Source organism: Cetorhinus maximus, chromosome 9 (genome assembly GCF_964194155.1).
Source record: "Cetorhinus maximus chromosome 9, sCetMax3.hap1.1, whole genome shotgun sequence".
Taxonomy (NCBI): domain Eukaryota; kingdom Metazoa; phylum Chordata; class Chondrichthyes; order Lamniformes; family Cetorhinidae; genus Cetorhinus; species Cetorhinus maximus.
In genome coordinates, this window is record NC_135887.1 from 118,695,558 (window position 1) to 118,716,023 (window position 20,466).

General features: G+C 41.5%; 1 protein-coding gene across 1 annotated transcript in view; it reads right to left on the reverse strand.

The window, feature by feature from the left end:
- Nucleotides 1-20,466, reverse strand: part of ccdc73 (coiled-coil domain containing 73) — a 78,318-nt gene that overhangs the window by 22,305 nt on the left and 35,547 nt on the right. The window contains exons 8-10 of the mRNA XM_078549615.1: nucleotides 13,447-13,575; nucleotides 12,250-12,309; nucleotides 6,802-6,906 (exon numbers count right to left, since the gene is read on the reverse strand). Of these exons, the coding sequence (XP_078405741.1) occupies nucleotides 6,802-6,906; nucleotides 12,250-12,309; nucleotides 13,447-13,575 (294 nt within the window). The remainder of the gene's footprint in view (nucleotides 1-6,801; nucleotides 6,907-12,249; nucleotides 12,310-13,446; nucleotides 13,576-20,466) is intronic.

Sequence of the window (20,466 nt, forward strand, 5' to 3'; positions counted from 1 at the left end):
AACACACTTTGGGCCACAATGTCTCTCTTTATGCAGCCCTATTGATGCAAATCATTTATTTCCACCTTCATTAGGGGTTTCTGCCTTTCAAGTCTGGCACACGAGAGGCTTCAAAACCCTTGCTAACTTATATATTGATAATATTTTTACTTCTTTTGACTCTCTCTTGGAAATAAGATCTGCCCCGCATACACTTCTTTCGCTACTTACAAATCAGAGATTGTGGACGCAAAATAAATCACTCAGTTTCCTTTATTGCCCCCTAAATCATCGATAGATATTAGATTAGAACTAAATCCTTTTGTTAGGGGAATTCATTTCCAAATTATATGCTCTTCTCTTTTCACTACACTGCCCTTCGCTTTTTACCTTAAAAACGCTTTGAGAGCAAGATTTTGATTCAGGTTTATCAGAAGATATCTGGAAGTCTATTCTCTCTCGTGTACATTCCTCATCTGTAAGCGCAAGACATGGGTTGCTACATCGTATCTAACTATCCAAAGTTAAGTTATCTAAGGTTTATCCAAATTTTGATCCAACCTGTGATAAATGTCATACTGCCCCAGCCTCTCTAATGCATATGTACTGGTCATGTCCTAAATTGGCTTTGTTTTGGACAAAAAGTTTTACATCACTCTCATTTTTAGTCGCAATGTTGAACCTTCTCCTATTACAGCACCCTTTGGAGTGGAACCAAATGGCATCCCTCTTACAAAAATTCAGATAGTTGCACTCGCCTTTTCAACATTATTGGTTAGCTGCATTATTCTACTAAATTGGAAAGAGTCTGCCCCACCCGTTTTTATTAATTGGATACGTGATCTTATGCAGAATATTAAACTTAAGAAAATAAATTACACTATAAGAGGCTCCGCTGATGGATTCTATATAGATTGGCAACCTTTTCTAGATTATTTTGAGGAACTACAGCTCTCTACTTTCATGTAACTGATCCTAAGTAGGCTGTACATATTATATCATATGAAACTTTTCTGTCCTATGATTGTTGTTGATTTTATTATTTATTTTTTGGGGCCGGCAAGGGTTTTTTTTCATTTTTTTCCCTTTTTTCTTTCCTTTTTCTTCTTCTTCCTCCTACTTCTCTTTTCCTTCCCCTTTTCTTTCTCCTCCAAATGCAAGTTTATTATTGTTGTGCTGTAGGCTATTTTCTGTACTGTTACTCATTATGATTGTTGTTAAAACTTAATAAACAGAAAAAAAAAGACTGAGATTTACACTGACCCAAAGGAGATTTATAAGGGGGCGATTAAAGGCTTAGTCAAAGAGGTAGTTTTTCAGGAAGAACTTAAAGGAGGAGAGAGGGAGTTGGAGAGGCAGAGAGGATTCAAGAGGAAATTCTAGAGCTTAGGACCTAAACACCTGAAGGCTTAGTTGCCAATGTTGGGTTGAAGCATGAGGAGCATGTTTAAGAGGACAGATTTAGAGGAACAGATGAAAGGTCATCAGCCTGAAATGTTAACTCAGTTTCTCTCTCCAAAGATGCTGCCAGATCTGCTGAGTATTTCCAAAATTTTCTGTTGTTATATATAAGTGTATATATTACCCATTACAACAGTAATTTCAAAAGTACTTCATTGACTTTAAAGTGCTTTGGGACATCCTGAGGTCATGAAAGGCACAGCATAAATGCAAGTCTGTCCTTTCTTTTCTTTCTTCTCAGTTCTTCTTCACAAAACAATCTGCCAGATAAAATTATTGGCATGGTTTGAGATTGCGTTTGGATATTTCACAGGGAACAGATATAGATAAGTGCTCATGCTTTCTCTCAATCAGTCCACCTTTCATCAACACAAAGTCAAAAAAGGAATGTAAACATTTCCTGACAACTCATTTAGGAAGTGATGTCATGAAACATCATGCCATAAATAAGAAAGCACTGTTTCCAATTAAAAATATTAACTTGAACGGTTTCATTTTAATCTACAAGACACCAACATTTTTACTTTGTTTTGTTAAAAAGCTCACAGCTGCACATCAAAGAACCATAATAAAACCTGCACTGGATGAAAATTGTGGTCTCATTTAAAGTTGGAATTTTTCCAGTAATTGTACTTCTTAGTTTGTTCTTGCACAAAAGTCTTTATGACAAATCTTTTAGATCTGGGAAGACATGTCATGTCTGTACAGAGATAGCCAAACCACAGTAAAGTTTAGAAAGACATCCTTTCAGCCTGTATATCCTTCGCTTTCCTGCAACAGTTTCTCATCAGTTATCCTACCACTACCATCACTAATATTGCAAGATAAAGGGGACACATCAGTTCATTTAAAATCAACAGCTCCTGTAAGTGTCTTTATTGGCAAAGTAGAATTAGTTCCAACTCAAAGGGCATTAAAAATGTTGTGATGCTTAGTTAATCCTGCAAGAATATCTAAATCTAATCCTCTTTCCAAAATCTAATAAACCACTATTAAGCAACTCTAGAGGGGTTTAAATTGAATAGTCCCCAAATTGGGGCTCACAGATTGTGATGCATGATTATCCTATGCACCACTGAAGAGATGCATGTTCATTTCCAAGATGGTGCTGTGCAGCCCAGCATTAAACACGCTGTTGAGTGGCTGCACAACTCAGCAAGGGACCCAAGTTTGTTGTGGCTAACACCAATTAAAGCTAGTCTGCACTACTTAAAGCCGGATTGCACCTCTTAAAAGTGAGGTGTATTCTGGCTGCAGCAGAGACTGGAACTGCTTGACCAACATTGGAAAATGTTCATGAAAGACCCAAAATGGGGCAACAGGATTGAGAGCTCCTGTTGTGTTCTCAGGTTTTCAGGTGCTGCACTGGAGTACCTGGTGCAGGACATGGGTCAGGGGCAAGAGGTTCTCTTCCACCAGAAGGCCAAGAGGCCCTCCAGACAGCTGTTTAGAAGGCAGTGGGAGCAGGTGGCCTTGGTGGTCAATGACAACAGGCTGGCTCTGAGGATATGTCTGCAATGCCACAGAAAATTAAGACCTCATATGGGTGATCAAGGTTAGTGAATGCATCATTATATCTTTCCAATTGAACCACCTGTCTTACACACTGTTCCAATAACCACACCCCCTTCACTTGCCTATCAATAATCTATATCAATCATGACTAAAACCTCATACTCACATGTTTCACCTCACCCTCACAAACTTAGCACTGTTGGAAGCTGTGAGGTGCGTCTGTGTGCAGCTTTGCTGCAAACACACAGATCCCACAGTTTCCACATACTGCCAGCTATTCAACTGTGGCAGGCATACCACCCAAATACATTTCAATGCATTGACTAACACACATTGTTCTTTTTGCAAAGAAAAGTGGCATATAATAGAAGACAGCAGCAAACGGGCAGTGGTGGAGCACAGGCATATGCTGACCGTTGTAGATGAAAATGTGCCAGGGATAATTGGCGTAGCTGTCACCAAGGTAATGGCCAGCAGTGTAGCTGAAGCTATTGAGAATGATGGCATATTTTTGCCTTATGCATCTTCCCAATTCCCACTTCACCCCCTCATCCCGCAATCTGTTATGGTGTACAAGCTATATATGGTGTGACCATGGATGCCTCATTTTATCTCATCTCATTCCAACATCCAAAACTCCTCTTGTGCATTCATGCTTTCAAATACCCAAGAACACAGCCAGTGGTCCCTGAGGCTGGAGGCCTATAGGGAGACCAGACCACAAAGAAGAATCACTGCCACGTGATCTGATAGTTGTAGCCACCAGCTCAGATACTGGCTGCCTGCAAACCTTAGAGGGATGTATAAAAGAATTGTCAGCATATGGTGAGTAACTGGGTTGGCTTGGGCTGTAGCCAGGCCATGGGGAAAGAGCAGCCTGTGGTGAGATTGCTGGGGTGAGATTGCAGTTAAGTTCTGCTGCAGAGGACTTGAATGGGACAGCATACAGAAGGCTGATGGTCATGCACAAAGAAATGCTTGATGCATTGGAGAGCCTACCAGAGAATTTATTGTCACTGAAAAAGTGAATAGAAGAGTCCAGCTCAAAATTGGCATAGGGGTTCATCCAGAGCTTGGAGCCCAACCTTTCCAGTATGGAAGTGGTGAACAACTCCATGAGACCAGACGCAGGCCCAAACATGATGTTGCTTCTGGTGGCCGATGTCTCAGCTTCCATTGCAGCACTGACAGAAGTCATGAAATGTCTGAGTGCTGCAGTGGACACTCAGACTGAGATCATGAAATCTTTGCTTGGTGACATAGCTTGGTGCCACACAACTTCAGACTGATGTCACCATGGCTGTGGATAGGTGGATAAGGTTCTTCTGCTGATAACCCTTCTCCTCCATCTAATTCTGCTGCCCAAGGAGAACTGCAACTATAACCCCCATGACTCGGAGCAAGTGCTGTACTCAGAAGCCTTTCAAAAGCATACCACTCCCTGCTAACGTAACCACCTTGTCACAACTCCTCCAACAATCCAGTATTTCAACTAACTCTAAAGCAGCAAAAAGATAATCAAAAGCACCTAACCCACAAGTTGGACAGTGATGCCTTTAAATAACACCTGTGGGTGGCGGGGGACCCATTGTGTTGCTAAACACATGTTCAGCAGTGCATGTTAACAGAAGCGGCAAGGTCCAAAATCATAGGTTGGGTGTCAAATAAGTGTTACACACTGAATGAAGTCATAGCCCGCCCACTCTGCATACTTGCCTGCCCCACCACCCTCACATGTTGATCGGGATGGCCCATGCAGGAAGTGGTCAGGAGCGGTTCCCCAACCATTTCTCACTTCAACAGGCTCCCGTAGTATTGAAATCATTGATGGTACAGAGCCTTGTTTAGGACATCAGAAATTTCTAAGTTTGATGACCCCCATCAATGTCAGGAAAGGTACTAGGAGTAGAGATAAGTTAAGCACAGTCCACTGATTGAACGATATACATCAGGAAAATAGTGCAAAGTAGGATTTTTGTCTGCTATAATTTCTTTGTGGTCAGCCAAGAGTCACACACACAAAAGCTTATGTTCAAAAGTCTCCAAACCAATCTACTGAATGATCTTTTTAAAGATCAGATTTCTGCCCAATATGAGTGCACTCTCTCCTCTGAAAGGACATACCCCAATTAACCAACCTGGGGAACTAAAGCAGTGTTTGGCAGCCAAGTGTGAATAGGAGCATTGGTACAATGTAGTCTGCTAAAATCTCGCAGGCAATCAGTACAAAGTACTAGTAAACTTCCCACTGTTTGTCTACCAAAGAATGTTAGGACATTAGCTTGCTCATTTAACCCAGTCGCAGGTCTAACTCTCCAGATTCCATTAGTGTGCCAATCATCAACAGCAGTCTGCAAACCTGCCCAGCTCAAGCATCTGATTACCAATTTTGCCAGAGAGTTGGCATTGTTCTGAATTTTTGGGAAAGAAATTGACATGATATAATTAAAGCAGGAAAAACAGGAAAATAATGGAGAAGCATGATCCTCTAGTTTCAATCCATTCATCTTTAAACAGAGAAAAACAATGTCCAGCAGGATTCTCACAAGTTAAGACAAACCTTTATATTATACTAAATGCAATGTTGTGATTATATTCACTCTCATTCAACTGTGGTTCTCATTCAAACAGATCTCTGATGTTTACCTTTCTTCTCTCCAAGTAGTTGCATATGTCCTGTGTTTTGGTCAGCTATTACCCATCATAAATCTTACAGCACAGGAGGTCATTTGGCCCATCATGCCCATCTTTGAAAGAGCTAGCCAATTAGTCCCACTCTGCTACTCTATTCCCCTAGCTTTATTTTCCAACTAGCTCTTGCTTTTAGATTTACTGCATTGCTAAAACAGATACTCACACTTCATACTGTTTTACCCATAGTAGTGTGAATAAGGATTTTTCGTATGATCCAGAGTTGTCTTTTTTTACAATACCAGAGAACTGGACACAGAACTTGTTATTTGATACTGCAGATCCATCTGCCTTTATAATCATTGCACTCCTTTCAAGGGTTGCACCTACCTAATTTTTTTTCAACTTTGGTACATTCGCTTTATACTTTACTTAATAACTAACTGTGCTGCACAAGGAAATAAGTTCCATAAGCTGTACAATAAATAAATCCTTCAACTAATTCTATTCTGTACTAAGAACACATATCATAAAGGATTCAATTAATTTTCTTCTTCACGTTATTTTCTTCTTCAAATTAAGTCAATCTTCAAAGTTGCAGGTCTTGCTTGCCAAATAACCAAATCAGTTCCCACATCCAAATTGAGCAGTACAACACAGCAGGCTAAGGAAGATAAGTAAACTGTATATAGAAGAGAATAATAGAAGGGAATCTTAGATAGAAACAAATGCAATTTTTGCTGACAGTCTTATTTCAATTGAACTCCTACTGGCAGCCCCAACCCAACTCCCACCAGCAACCCTGATCAAACCCTGATTTGACCTGACTTCCAATGGGACCCAGCTCAAACACTCAAACGACTTAAAGTAAACATCATTTACTCTTAATGTGAAGATGATGGATATACATGGTTAATTAAGCTATAAGTGTTAGCGGCTTCTTAAAAAAAAGATACAAATGGAAGGAATAAATTACGCACTGAAATAAACGACCTCGCAGGTGATAAGTCAGATGAAGATAGGTTTAACTCAAAATTATACTCTGCGGCACTGATTACTGTAAAAAGGGAGGAGATGGGTTGGAGGTGCACCAAAACATTCTAAAACAGTCCAGCTTTGGTGCTCAACACCCATAAACCATAAATCATAAAGCGCTGTTGAAAAACTTCACAACATGTGGTATCAATAAAAACAACACACTATAAACATTCTGACCTGATGCTTCTCTCCAGAAACTTTGAGCTCTTTTTCAATTCTGTCTAGTGCCAGTTCCTGACGCTGTAGCAGCTGCTGAGTTTGTTGAAGTAATTTCAAAACTTCCTGATGGAAATAAATGACTCTTAATGTTCCTTTTGAAACAATATGTAAAATATAACTAGGACCTCAAGAGTACAGAATGTCCTCTAGAAGCTAGGAACCATGCATGTGTGTACACTGTGCATGTTTCTAATATTCACTCATTGTTAGATATAAAACTGCATACAGCACGGCTTAATATTAATATTTTCAAACATGTACTGCTTTTTGTAAGTTACTGCAAAGAACAGATTCCTAGGAGACAATTAAAGATAGTAACACAATCATGGATTCAAATTATCTTCGTAAATTGCAACAGTTTGGACATTATCTAAATCCTTAAGAGTGGCCTGTTGCCATTTGGCTCTTTTCACCGCCCATATTTCAAATTAAAACTCATGGAATAACTTAAAAACCTCCAAAACAAGTTGAATATTTTGACAATTGTTTATAATTTAAATGTAAGAAATTCTAAATCAGGGATCAAATTAAAACAAAACTGAATAAATTTAGAACAAAATAAATGAGAGATTTTTAGTGTTACCAAGGTATTTTCTAACAGTATGTGAAAAAGCAGATATGAGTAAACAGCTGAACAAGACTGGTAGAAAGTGGCAACAAGAGTTTTGTTCCACTGTTATTTATAATCAGAGAATTGCTCCTATGCTTAAGTAGTTTATGAAAGTTAGCCCACACAAAAAGGGCTGTTAAATTTTGGTTAGTTCTGTTCAGCAGATTCATTACTCACGGTCATTACATGTGAGTTGGCTTTACAAATGAAGGGCAAAATGTCGAAGTTTAAATAGAGCATTACCAGAAGTGATGGTGAACTGGGAGGGGGGAAGTGAGTGGGATGAACGGGGGGGGAGGGTGGAATGGTGGTGCAGGAGATGCAGCCACAGCCCAGTTATTAAACTGGCAGCCCAACCCAATGCTCCTGAGCAGTCCTGACCCGATTCCTGCTGGCAGCTCCAATCCTGGTACAAACTGACTCCCACATTTCTGACAGCTCACACAATGAAAAGAATGATTGAACTTACTGCTGATAAGCAAGCCACAACTTTATTGCTTTCAGTATAACTTCACTGTTCATGTATCAAAGAAAGATGTGTATTGACAATGACATTGCAAAACATTTCACAAAGAAATGCCCTGGAATACAATTGCTGTTATGTAGATGAGGCATGGTAGCCATGTTCTATATATCAAGACCAAACAAATAACAATGAGGTGAATTATGAGTTCATCTGTTTTATACTGGTAATAGATGAGGGAGGAATGTTGTCCAGGACACTGGGAGAATACTCTGCTCTTCTTTGAACAGTGCCATAGAAATTTAAACATCCACTGGGAAGAAAAAATTGAGAAGAGACAATGTAAACTAAATGGCATAATTTTAAAGAGCGTGCAGAAACAGAGACCTGCATGGGAGGTAGGCATACACAAATCTTTGAAGGTGGTAGGACAAGTTGGCATAGATACGAGATCTTTGGCTTCGTAAGTAGAGGAATAGAATACAAAAGCAAGGAAGTTATGTTAAACTTTGATAAATCACTGGTCAAACCTCAGCTGGTGTACGTTGTTCAGTTTTGGATGCCACACTAAGAAAAAATGTCATGGCTTTGAAGGCAGTGCAGAGACTTATTAAAATTATTCCGGATGAGACTAGAGGACCTGGAATTGTTCTTCTTGGAGCACTGAATGTTAAGGAGAGATTTAATAGAGGTGTTAAAATTAAGATAGCGTAGATAGGACGAAACTGTTTCCACTGGCAGGAGGATTGGTAACTGGCAAAAGAGCCAGAGTTGAGCTGTGAAATTCCTTTTTTTAAATACAGGGAGTTACGTTGATCTATATTGCCTGAAAGGGTGGTGGAAGCAGATTCAATAGAATTAGATATATTCTTGAAAAGGAACAATTTGCAAGGTTATGAGAAGAAAGCATGGAAGTGGGACTAATTGGATAGCTCAAAGAGCTGGCACAGGCATGATGGGCTGAATGGACTTTTGCAATTCAATGTGTTTCTATGATATGATTCACCTTAACAAGACAAAGCAATGTTGTGGTTGAAATGATGTATTGTCAAAGGAACCAATCTTTGGATGAGATGCTAAACCAGCTTCCTGACCCAAGAGTAGTAAATTTGTCTGTTAGAAGTTCACTTGTGCACAAGCTGCCAGCAATGTTGGACTGGACTGCCAGTGTGTGTTGATCATGGTGGAAATACTAGGGAAAATTGAGCTGGGTCACAGCTATCAGCAGAAATTTGGTTGCACCAGCCAGAGGGAGTATGGTTAATAAGGAGTAGAGCTGCGTTCTACCTGAAGCTGCCAGCCTGGCACACATCCCGTTCCCTACCTATAAAGATTCAGCACACTTTTTAGCATCACTAACTGGCAGGACCTCTGGGTCTCAGCCTGCTAAAATAGAATTTGTTAAGGCCCGTCCAGCGTAAGACGCGAGCAGTAACGCTCAGCGCTACCTGTGCAGGCAGGGGGAGGAGCGAGATTCGGGGCCAGCGCGCGAAAGAGTGCTTCAATTTCCCTGAGGCACAGAGCTGCTTCAGGGAGATTGAAGTGCTATTGAAATAAATAAATAGATGGAAAAAAATTTAACCAAGCATGTCCCCTCATATGACTGTGTCACATGAGATGGGACATGTTTTTATATTTCAGAAAACTTTTTTATTTGATTCATAAAAGCTTTAGGAAACCTCATCCCACTCATGGATGTGGCTTCCTAAAAAACGTAAAGGCCGCTTGGCAGTGTAAACAATGACACTAACTAATTCGTTAATGGCCTTAACAGGCCTATCAGTTATCAGCGGGTGCACGGCCGAATCCGGCACATGCCCGCTGAACAAAACATCGCGAGACAGAGCGATGACATCGGGACGTATGCCTGACGTCATTGCACGTCATTTTACGCGCCAGTGTGTCGGGCCCGCCCCCACGCGCCAACTGAAAAATTCAGGCCCATGATAAAAGTGGCACACACCCATTATTTTGATTTCCGTGTGTTATTTTCTACAAGACTGAATCTTTAACTTTGGACATGGCAGCACATAACTGCAGGAGCAAAGTTTCACCACTGACTTGTTCGCCAAGCTTGTTTTAATACAGTTAGGAATAAGGACATAAACAATGTACTGAACAGAACACAAAGAGATACTTGTTTATTAAGCATCCCTGCTCTCCATGCGATGCTATCGTTGTTCCATTTGTATCATATTCCGGCCATTTTGAATTTGCAGCTGCTGCTTGTAGCTACTCCTACCAGGAGATCTGGTGTCATGGTATGTCACGCTTGTCTGTCTTCTGCCACTCTTACACATCCACTGTAACTCATCTGCAACCGCACTGTGACGTCCATCATCCAACTATGCCTCCTCTTTCTGCTGCCCTCCACTTTGCCCTCTAGAAGAGCTCTCTATAGCTTTTCAGTTCTGATCAAATGGCCAAAATACTGACACTTTCTTTTCTGGATGTCACTTTTAGAGTTCTTTTTACTCTTGCAACTTCAAGCAGCTCTTCATTTGTTTTATGGTCTGCATATGGAATTTTAAGCATACATCTTAATATGCACATTTCAAAAGTCTCTATTTTCTCCCACAAATATTTACTTATTATCCAAATTTCTCAGGCAAACAGGAGAGTGGGTAGAATGTAGCAATTGCGACAAGGTTGAGTTTTCTTGTTGTTAACGTATCGATCATGATTCTCCCGTCCTGCCCGCCTTGGGATCGGAAATTCCAGCCCAAAGTCAACAGACCTTCGGCTGGCCCATCAAATTTTCCATCCCACCCGCATCGATTCCCGCTGCAGGTGGAACCAGAAAATCACAGCCATCCTTCACTTTCCTGAAATTACTTCTGGCTACCTCTATCCTTTTTTCTGATTCCGGCAGTGCATCTAGCATCTTCTGTAATTATTTGCTTGTCCTAAAGAGACAAACTTATCTACTTGTTCCAGTATGACTCCATCCACTTCAATTTTCTACTTTCTTCTGATGTATTCCTTCTAACAACCATTGTTTTTGTTTCTTTGGCGTTCATACTCAATCTGTATTCTAAACTTCTAGATTTTACTTGATCTACAATATTTTGTAAAGCCTCTTTTGATTCTGCAAATAGCACTGTATCGTCAGTGTACCACAAGTTTGTTATGTTCTTGCCTCCAATTATTACTTCTGAAATTTTGAATTTAGTTGTACTGAGTTGCATATTACAGCATTGCTTTAGCTTGTACCATTTAAATTGTACATCTGCCACTGCCAAACAACTGTGGTCTGTAGAATTTTAGCAAGTGCTCATTTCTTTGTTTTCTTTTGTTACAACAATTAGGAGTGTTGTCAATAAAATGCATCCTTTTGCCAAAACAAAGCATGGCTTAATATAAAACTCCAATGACTGTAGCCTAGATATTACCATTGGTGATACTAATAAATGAATACTAATCCATTGTTACAACATTCTCCTGTCTGCTTTTTATTACAAACGAGTTGAAAACTGAAATGAACTAGCAGACAGAGGAATATCCTACAAACACGGGCAGAATTTTGCCGTCGGTGAGCAGGGGGCCCGCTCGCCAACGCGTAAAATGACACAGGATGACGTCGTGCAGAACCCCCGACGTCATCCCACCCCATTTAAATTTTCAGGAAGGCGGGGGCACAGCAAAATCAGCTGCGGGCCCACCAACCTGTCAATGGCCAATTGAGGCCATTGACAGGATCAATTAAACAATTAAAAGGACCTGCCCGTCCAACCTTAAGGTTGGTGGGCAGGCCAGGAGCCCCAGCGGCAAATAGATGAAACATGAAACCTCATCCACGGGCAGGATGAGGTTTCATGCAGGGTTTTAAACATTTTAATAAAGTAATTATGAACATGTCTCATCTCATGTGACATGAGGGGGACATGTTAGGGAATTTTTATTTTTTATTTTTAATATTTTTAAAAGTGTCAGCAATCTCCCTAAGGCAGCACTTAGCCTCAGGGAGATGTGTGCTCTTTCATGCGCATGCGGGAAAAAGCGCACTCTCGCTTTTGGGGAATCCCCCCTGCCCGCACAGGAAGTGCATAGCGCTTCCCACCAGACGTCACACTGGGCGGGCCTTAATTGGACTGCCCACGATAAATGGCGGCAGGGCCCGCTTCTCCGGCGGGGATCAGCTCCCCACCCGCTGGAGATTGGGTCGGGCCCGCCCGCCAGACAGGCAAAAAATTCTGCCCCACATTGGGAACTCCAATGGTAACAGGTTTAAAAATGAAAAGAAAAGCAATAAAATTTCAGTCCATTTATATGCACATTTCAGCTTACAGTGGAGATACGCATCAAGTTTGTCATTAAATGGTTTTAATCCAACCTGTTTTTCTTCTTGAACAGCTATTGCATCTTTAGATATCCTCTTGTTTAATTCGGTCTCCTTTAGAAAAAGTAAAAATACGAAAATGTTACCTAATTGTTCACAAAACAAAATTCTACATTCTGTTTGCACTTATGTTGGAATCAGGAAACTGAAGCCAAAATGACAAAACGGTCGAAAATTAATATTTTGAAACCTCTCAGTAATTTGTCGAGCAGTGCATTACAAAGTGGCAAGATACGGGCTTCACATGCCTGTGGGTTCCTAATCTTGGATGTAAGTTAAAAAATGGAGGTCAAGCACAATTTTACCAAGAGGAGGGGAAAATAAAGTCATCAGTAATTACAAAACTCCCAACAGGCCTAAGAAATTGCCTTCTCATTGAGGCAATGATGGACCAAGGGCTCGAGTAAGGAGAGCAAATCGTTTTCTTGAGGGTCACAAATGTATCTATCTTGCCCCTCTTCTCCATGTCCAGATATCACCAAGCCATCCACCTATTAAAGCTACTGCGAGGCATCCAGAATACTTGCCTCCAGCCAGCCATTGGGAGGTGTACAACAACCACCCAATAATGACTCTCATTTTCCACTCTTCCATAGCAAGGCTTCTGGCTTCAGCTAAGTACCTCATAGTAGCAATGCGATGGGTTCAAAAACAAAACTTGCAGTGGAGGTGGTTGTGAAAAAAAATCGGTTCAATACTTTTGCATCACAGTAGCTGTTTCAAAATGCAGTGACACACTAGAGGAGTATTTTTAAAAATTGAGCTAAAAACAATTCCAAAATATTATTTTCACTTTTCTTGTTACCAATATAATGCAATAGTAATTCCCCAGTACACATAATTTTAATTCACAGAGAGTCAAAATTAGAATGGAGGGAAATTAATTTTCCAAAGTGTAACTCACTGAGGATAATTCTGATTTTGTGCAATAGTGTGGAATGAGTGATAGCGAGTGATAGTTTTACTTCTCTCCGAATTTATTTTCATTGATGTAAACCGGGATGGCAATTCATCATCAACTGGTTTATACTATTCTATGGTCAAAATTAACCCTGTTGGATATGTCAATATTTTTAGAAACAGTTTCAAAATATATTAACAGATCCCAAGAAGAACATCACTGTGAAATCATTTGTGTTTAGATCCAGCTTAAGGGTAAATGGTGACTAAATTTTAAATTTGTTGTGAAACCATCTGCAGTTTTTGCTTCAGCTCTTGTAGCTCTTGTTGCTGTGCTGTAAGATGGATGTTTTCTTCTGCCAGTTTGCACTGAGAAGTGACCTTGGATCTTATCAAGTCTGCAGTTACTTTCTCCAGTTCCTGAACAGAGACAAAAGTGTACAATAGGTCATTTGAATATCATTCACTTTGAAACTGCCATTTCTTTAAATGAAAATCTAAACAACTCTGCAATGTCATAAAAAACCAAGCTGATGCACTGGTAGCCATTACAAGCCAAACCCTTTCAGTTCAACAGCTTCCCTGTCAATTCCATGAGAATGGTACGTATTTAAATCATTAATTTACTCCACTGTTTGAACTGATGGGTGTAAAAAATAAATGCTACGCGCTTTGATCTCAATTAATGGCAACTCATGGAACTTCAAGTCATAAATATTCTGCCCTTTTCTCCCCCACCCCCTCCCTTTCTAGTTTAGGGTAGTCTGCTTTATATCCTTCGCTCCTTGAGCACATTGACATTTACTCAGGCAAACGGCAGAGGTTATGAATGTAGCTTTCTGATAGTATCAAGGATTCTTGATGATGCCATCATATTGAACTAAGCATTCAGCACAGTAATAGTATTATCTGGCAAATGTTTGGTCTGTTTAACTTTTCTCTGAAAAACTGGAATTCCATCTTATCACATCACAATTGTTGAACTGCTCTGGACTAAATCAAATAATGCAGGTTTAATTTTATGTGGTAATTGCACATGCATTGTGGTAGTTTTACACCCAAATTTTAAACATAGACTTTTATTAATGAAACACATGCATATATTCATGGACAATAAAACTACCTATGCATTAAGTGAATTAATTCACATCAATTCAGCAGTCAGTGCTAGTTAAAGTGCAGGGGTGGACTGGAAATAGAAACAGAAGTGAGTCATTCAGCCCTTCGAACATGTTTGAAATCATGGCTGATTTGCACCCTCACTCCATTTGCCCACCTAGGCTCCATAAATGTTACTACGCTTGGCTAGTTAAAATTCAGCAATCTGGTATTTAAAATGTGAATCTGTAGAAGGGCCTGGGCATTTCATGATTCTCTCACATTTTACATGAACGGGCCTATATCTCATCCATTTTATCTAAATGATGTCAGCTAAATCTTTCTCAGAGCAATCAACAGAAGATCAGGACACACAACAGATTTAAAGTGAAGGAACTTTTTATTATTTTTATGATAGGGTGATAAATACGACTGCATTTGGAGACAGTGGGTCCCGTGGAAATCCACTATTTGTTAGTGAGTAAACCTAATGTCAACATCATTGCAGCTATTTTTAAAAAGATGCTAGTTTACAGATTCCAAAACAAAGGAATACAGTATTACAAGTAGATTGTGATTTTAAAATGCATATTTATATTTGGGAGAGCGACACAAACTAATAAAATTTCCTGAGCAAATACGTCATCATCCTCCCTGGCACATACTTCATATCCTCTATGCTCATGAGGGAGGATCTTGGATTATAATATTTCTTGCTTGCAAAAAAAAAATCCTGGGAATACTGCAGAATGTTTACATAAAATACATACAATTAATCATGATACTGTTTAGCATTAATTTTTAAAATATATTTTTATAAAAATGTCTGTTCTGCCCATCAATTTCTATCATCATTAAGGTAAACGTCTTTCCTTCTTCATTATGTAAGGCTCCGTATTTTTTAATCAGCAGTTTTTAAGACTATTTAAGGAGGAGAGGGAGAAGCAGAGGTTGACGGATGGAATTCTAGAGCTTAGGGCCCTGATGGCTGAAGACACAGCTGCCAAAGGTGAAGCAGAGGAAGTGGAGCACGCATAACAGGCCACAGTTAGAGGAAACCTGGAAGGTAGTAGCTAGATGAAATTACAGAGATGGGAAAGGGTGAAGTCACACAAGCAACTGAATACAAGAATAGCAAATGTAAGATTGTGGCCAGGAGCTAATGTAGATCAGGAGCACAGAGATGGTGTGTATTAGGATACAGGCAGCAGAGTTTTGAATTACCTCAAGTTCATGGAAGGTGGAAGATGAGAGGATAGCTAGGAAAGCATTGGAATAGTTGACTCTGGAGGTAACAAAAGCATGGATGCAGGCTTCAGCAGCAGCAATGCTGATTCAGGCGGTTGGTGGGGAATGGGGTGGTTGGGGAGTTAAACAATGTTCAGAGCTGAAATACAAAATCTTTGTAATGGAGAAGATGTGTGGCTGAAAGCTCAGGACAGGGCTGAATGGAATACCAAGATTCTCAACAGTCTGATTCAGCGTGTCACAGTGACCAGGAAGGGAAATGGAATTGGTGACGAAGGAACAGGGTTTGCTGCAAGAACGAAAGGTGGTGTTTTTGGTCTTCCCAGTGTCTAACTGGAGAAAATTGCAGCTCATCTATGTTGGACAAGTAGTCTGACAACAAAAAGGAAGTGGAGGTGATTAAATATTGATGTTTAGGTAGCAATTGGTGTGGTTAACATACATGTAGAGCCTAACGTCATGTCAAATAGCACAATGCACCTTGCTGAGACAGTGAACATTCCGGGATCAGCACATAACACTCTTCCCCTTCATAATTTACAATCCCTACTCAGCATGCTAGTTCCCATGTTCAAAGACCCAATGAAACTGCTCTGATGTAATCAAATGAACAATTCACAGACAAAATTGTCGACAATTCCCAGATGATCTTGGCTCCAACGCATGTGTTTTAAAAATGTACTTCTTTCTTCACCCACTATCTCCATGTACAGGAGTCTCTCCCCAATGATGAACACCTGACTTTATTTGAACAGTGCTCTGGATTGGAGGATAGGAAAAGGAGCGTGGAAGGTTTAATGGAATACATGCAGGGAAAGGACATGTTGTGAAGGAGTCAATATGGAGGGAAGAAAGCCCTACTAACGGGAGTCAGTGACACTGGCTTGGTGGTATTGTCACTGGACTAGTAATCCAGAGACCTAGGGTAATGCTTCGGTGACCCGGGTTAGAATCCCACCACAGCAGATGGTGAAATTTGAATTCAATAAAAATCTGATGACCGTGAAACCATTGTCGAATGTTGTAAAAACGCACCTGGTTCTCTAATATCCTTTAGGGAAGGCAATCTGCTGTCCTTACTTTACCTGGTCTGGCCTACATGTGACTCTAGACTCATAGCAATGTGGTTGACTCCTAAACATCCTCTGAAATGTATCAAACCACTAAAAAGTCTCAAAGGAACAAAACCGGATGGATCAGCTGGCATTGACCTAGGCACCGGAAACGACAACGGCAAACTCAGCCCTATTAACCATGCAAAGTCCTCTTTACTAACATCTGGGGCCTTGTTCAAAATTGGGAGAGCTATCTCACAGGCTAGTCAAGCAACAACCTGACATAGTCATACTCATGGAATCATATCTGACAGATAATGTCCCAGACACCACCATCACCATCCCTGGGTATGTCCTGTGCCACCGGCAGGGCAGTCCCAGCAGAGGTGGCGGCACAGTGGTATACAGCTGGGAGGGAGCTGCCCTGGGAGTCCTCAACATCGATTCCAGACCCCATGAAATCTCATGGCACCAGGTCAAACATGGACAAGGAAACTTCCTGCTGATTACTACGTACCGCCCACCCACAGCTGATGAATCAGTGATGAACACCACTTGGAAGAAGCACTGAAGCAAGGACGCAGAATGTACTCCAGGTTTGGGACTTCAATGTCTATCACCAAGTGGCTCTGTAGCACCACTACTGACTGAGCTGGTTAAGTCCTAAAGGACATAGCTGCTAGACTGGGTCTGCAGCAGATGGTGAGGGAACCAACAAGATGGAAAAACCTCATCCTCACCAACCTGCCTGCTGCAGATGCATCTGTTCATGACTGTATTGACAGGAGTGACCACCGCACAATCCTTGTGGAGATGAAGCCCTGTCTTCACATTGAGAATACCCTCCATTGTGTTGTGTGGCACTAACACCATGCTAAATGGGATAGATTTTGAACAGATCTAGTAACTCAAGATTGGGCAGCCATGAGAGGATGTGAGCCATCAGCAGCAGCAGAATTATACTCAAACACAATCTGTAACCTCATGGCCCGGCATATCCCCTAACCTACTATTACCACCAAGCCAGGGGATCAACCCTGGTTCAATGAAGGGTGCAGGAGGGCATGCCAGGAGCAGCACCAGGCATACCTAAAAATGGGGTGTCAACCTGCTGAAGCTACAACACAGGACTATTTACATGCCAAACAGCATAAGCAACAAATGATAGACAGAGCTAAACAATTCCACAACCAACACATCAGATCTATGCTCTGCAGTCCTGCCACACCCAGCTGTGAATGGTCGTGCACAATTAAACAACTCACTGGAGGAGGAGGCTCACAAATATCCCCATTCTCAATGATGGGGGAGCCCAGCACATCAGTGCAAAAGATAAGGCTGAAACATTTGCTATAATCTTCAGCCAGAAATGCCGAGTGGATGATCCATCCCGGCCTCCTCTAGAGGTCCCCAGCATCACAGATGCCAGTCATCAGCCAATTTAATTCACCCCACGTGATAGCAAGAAATGGCTGAAAGCACTGGATACTACAAAGGCTATGGGCCCTGACAATATTCCAGCAATAGCACTGAAGACTTGTGCTCCAGAACTTGCTGTGCCCCTAGACAAGCTGTTCCAGTACAGCTACAACATTGGCATCTACCCAATGAGGAAAATTGCTCAGGTATGTACTGTACACAGAAAGCAGGACAAATCCAGCACGGCCAATTACCCCCCCATCAGTCTATTCTTGGTCATCAGTAAATTGATAGAAGGGGTCATCAACAGTGCTATCAAGTGGCTTTTGCTTAGCAATAACCTACTCACTGATGCTCAGTTCAGGTTCCGCCAGGGCCACTCGGCTCCTGACCTTATTATAGCCTTGGTTCAATGATGAACAAAACAGCTGAACGCCCAAGGTGAGGTGAGAGTGACTGCCCCTGACCTCAAGGCAGCATTTGACCGAGTGTGGCATCAAGGAGCACTAGCAAAACTGGAGTCAATGGGAATCAGGGGGAAAACTCTCTGCTGGTTGGAGTCATATTGAGCAGAGAGGAAGATGGTTTTGGTTGTTGGAGGTCAGCCATCCTCAACTCCAGGACATCACTGCAGGAGTTCCTCAGGGTAGTGTCCTCAGCCCAACCGTCTTCAGCTGCTTCATCAATGACCTTCCTTCCATCATACGGTCAGAAGTGAGGATGTTCGCTGATGATTGCACAATGTTCAACACCATTCATGGCTCCTCGGATACTGAAGCAGTCCATGTCCAAATGGAGCAAGACCTGAACAACATCCAGGCTTGGGCTGACAAGTGGCTAGTAACATTCGTGCCACACAAATGCCAGGCAATGACCATCTCCAACAAGAGAGAATCTAACCATCGCCCCTTGAAATTCAACGGCATTACCATCACTGAATCCCCTGCTATCAACATCCTGGGGGTTACCATTGACCAGAAACTGAACTGAACTAACCATATAAATACTGTGGCTACAAGAGCAGGTCAGAGGCTAGGAATCCTGTGGCGAGTAACTCACCTCCTGACTCCCCAAAGCCTGTCTACAATTTACAAGGCACAAGTCAGGAGTGTAATGGAATACTCTCTTGCCTGGATGAGTACAGCTCCAACAACACTCAAAAGGTTGACACCACAAAGCAACCCACTTGATTGGAACCCATCCACAAGCCTTTACTCCCTCCACCACTGATGCACAGTGGCAGCAGTGTGTACCATCTACAAGATGCACTGCAGAAACACACTAAGGCTCCTTCGACAGTACCTTCCAAACCCACGACCATTACCATCTAGAAGGACAAGGGCAACAGATAGATGGGAACATCACCACCTGGATGTTCCCCTCCAAGCCATTCACCATCCTGAATTGGAAATATATTGCCATTCCTTCACTGTTGCTGGGTCAAAATCCTGGAACTCCCTCCTTAACAGAACTGTGGGTGTACCTACACCACATGGACTGAAGCGGTTCAAGAAAGCAGCTCCCCACCACCTTCTCAAAGGCAACTAGGGATGGGCAATAAATGCTGGCCCAGCCAACGAACCCCACATCCCTTAAATGAATAAAAAGAAGAGAAAAACATGTCTGCTACTGAGCAAGTAGGAAGAGGGAAGAAAGATAGACAGATAATATCTGCGACTCTGATGGGGGGAGAAGGTGTAGTGTTGGGCAATTAATTTGATCAATTTTTAATTCCTCTCTGGCCACGGGGGAGGTGCCAGAGGACTGGAGAACAGCTAATGTGGTTCCGCTATTTAAGAAGGGTTGTAGAAATAAGCCAGGGAACTACAGGCCAGTGAGTCTCACTTCAGTGATAGGGAAACTATTGGAGAAAATTCTGAAGGAGAGAATCTATCTCCACGTGGAGAGGCAAGATTTGATCAGGGATAATCAGCATGGCTTTGTCAAAGGGAGGTCATGCCTAACAAATTTGATTGAATTTTTTGAGGAGGTGACCAGGTGTGTAGATGAGGGTAGTGCAGTTGATGTAGTTTATATGGATTTCAGCAAAGCCTTTGACAAGGTTCCACATGGGAGACTTATAAAGAAGGCAAATGCACATGGGATACAGGGTAATTTAATAAGGTGGATTCAAAATTGGCTTAGTTTTAGAGGGTGACGACAGAAGGATGCTTTAGTGACTGGAAGCCAGTGTCCAGTGGCGTACCACAGGGATCTGTGCTGGGTCCCCTATTATTTGTCATTTATATAAACGACATAGATGACTATGTGGGGGGTAGGATTAGTAAGTTTACGGATGACACAAAGATTGGCTGGGTGGTTAACAGTGAGGTTGAGTGTCTTGGGCTACAGGAAGATATAGATGGGATGGTCAAATGGGCAGATAAGTGGCAGGTGGAATTTAACCCTGAAAAGTGTGAGGTGATACACTTTGGAAGGAGTAATTTGACAAGGAAGTATTCAATGAACGGCATGACACTAGGAAGTTCTG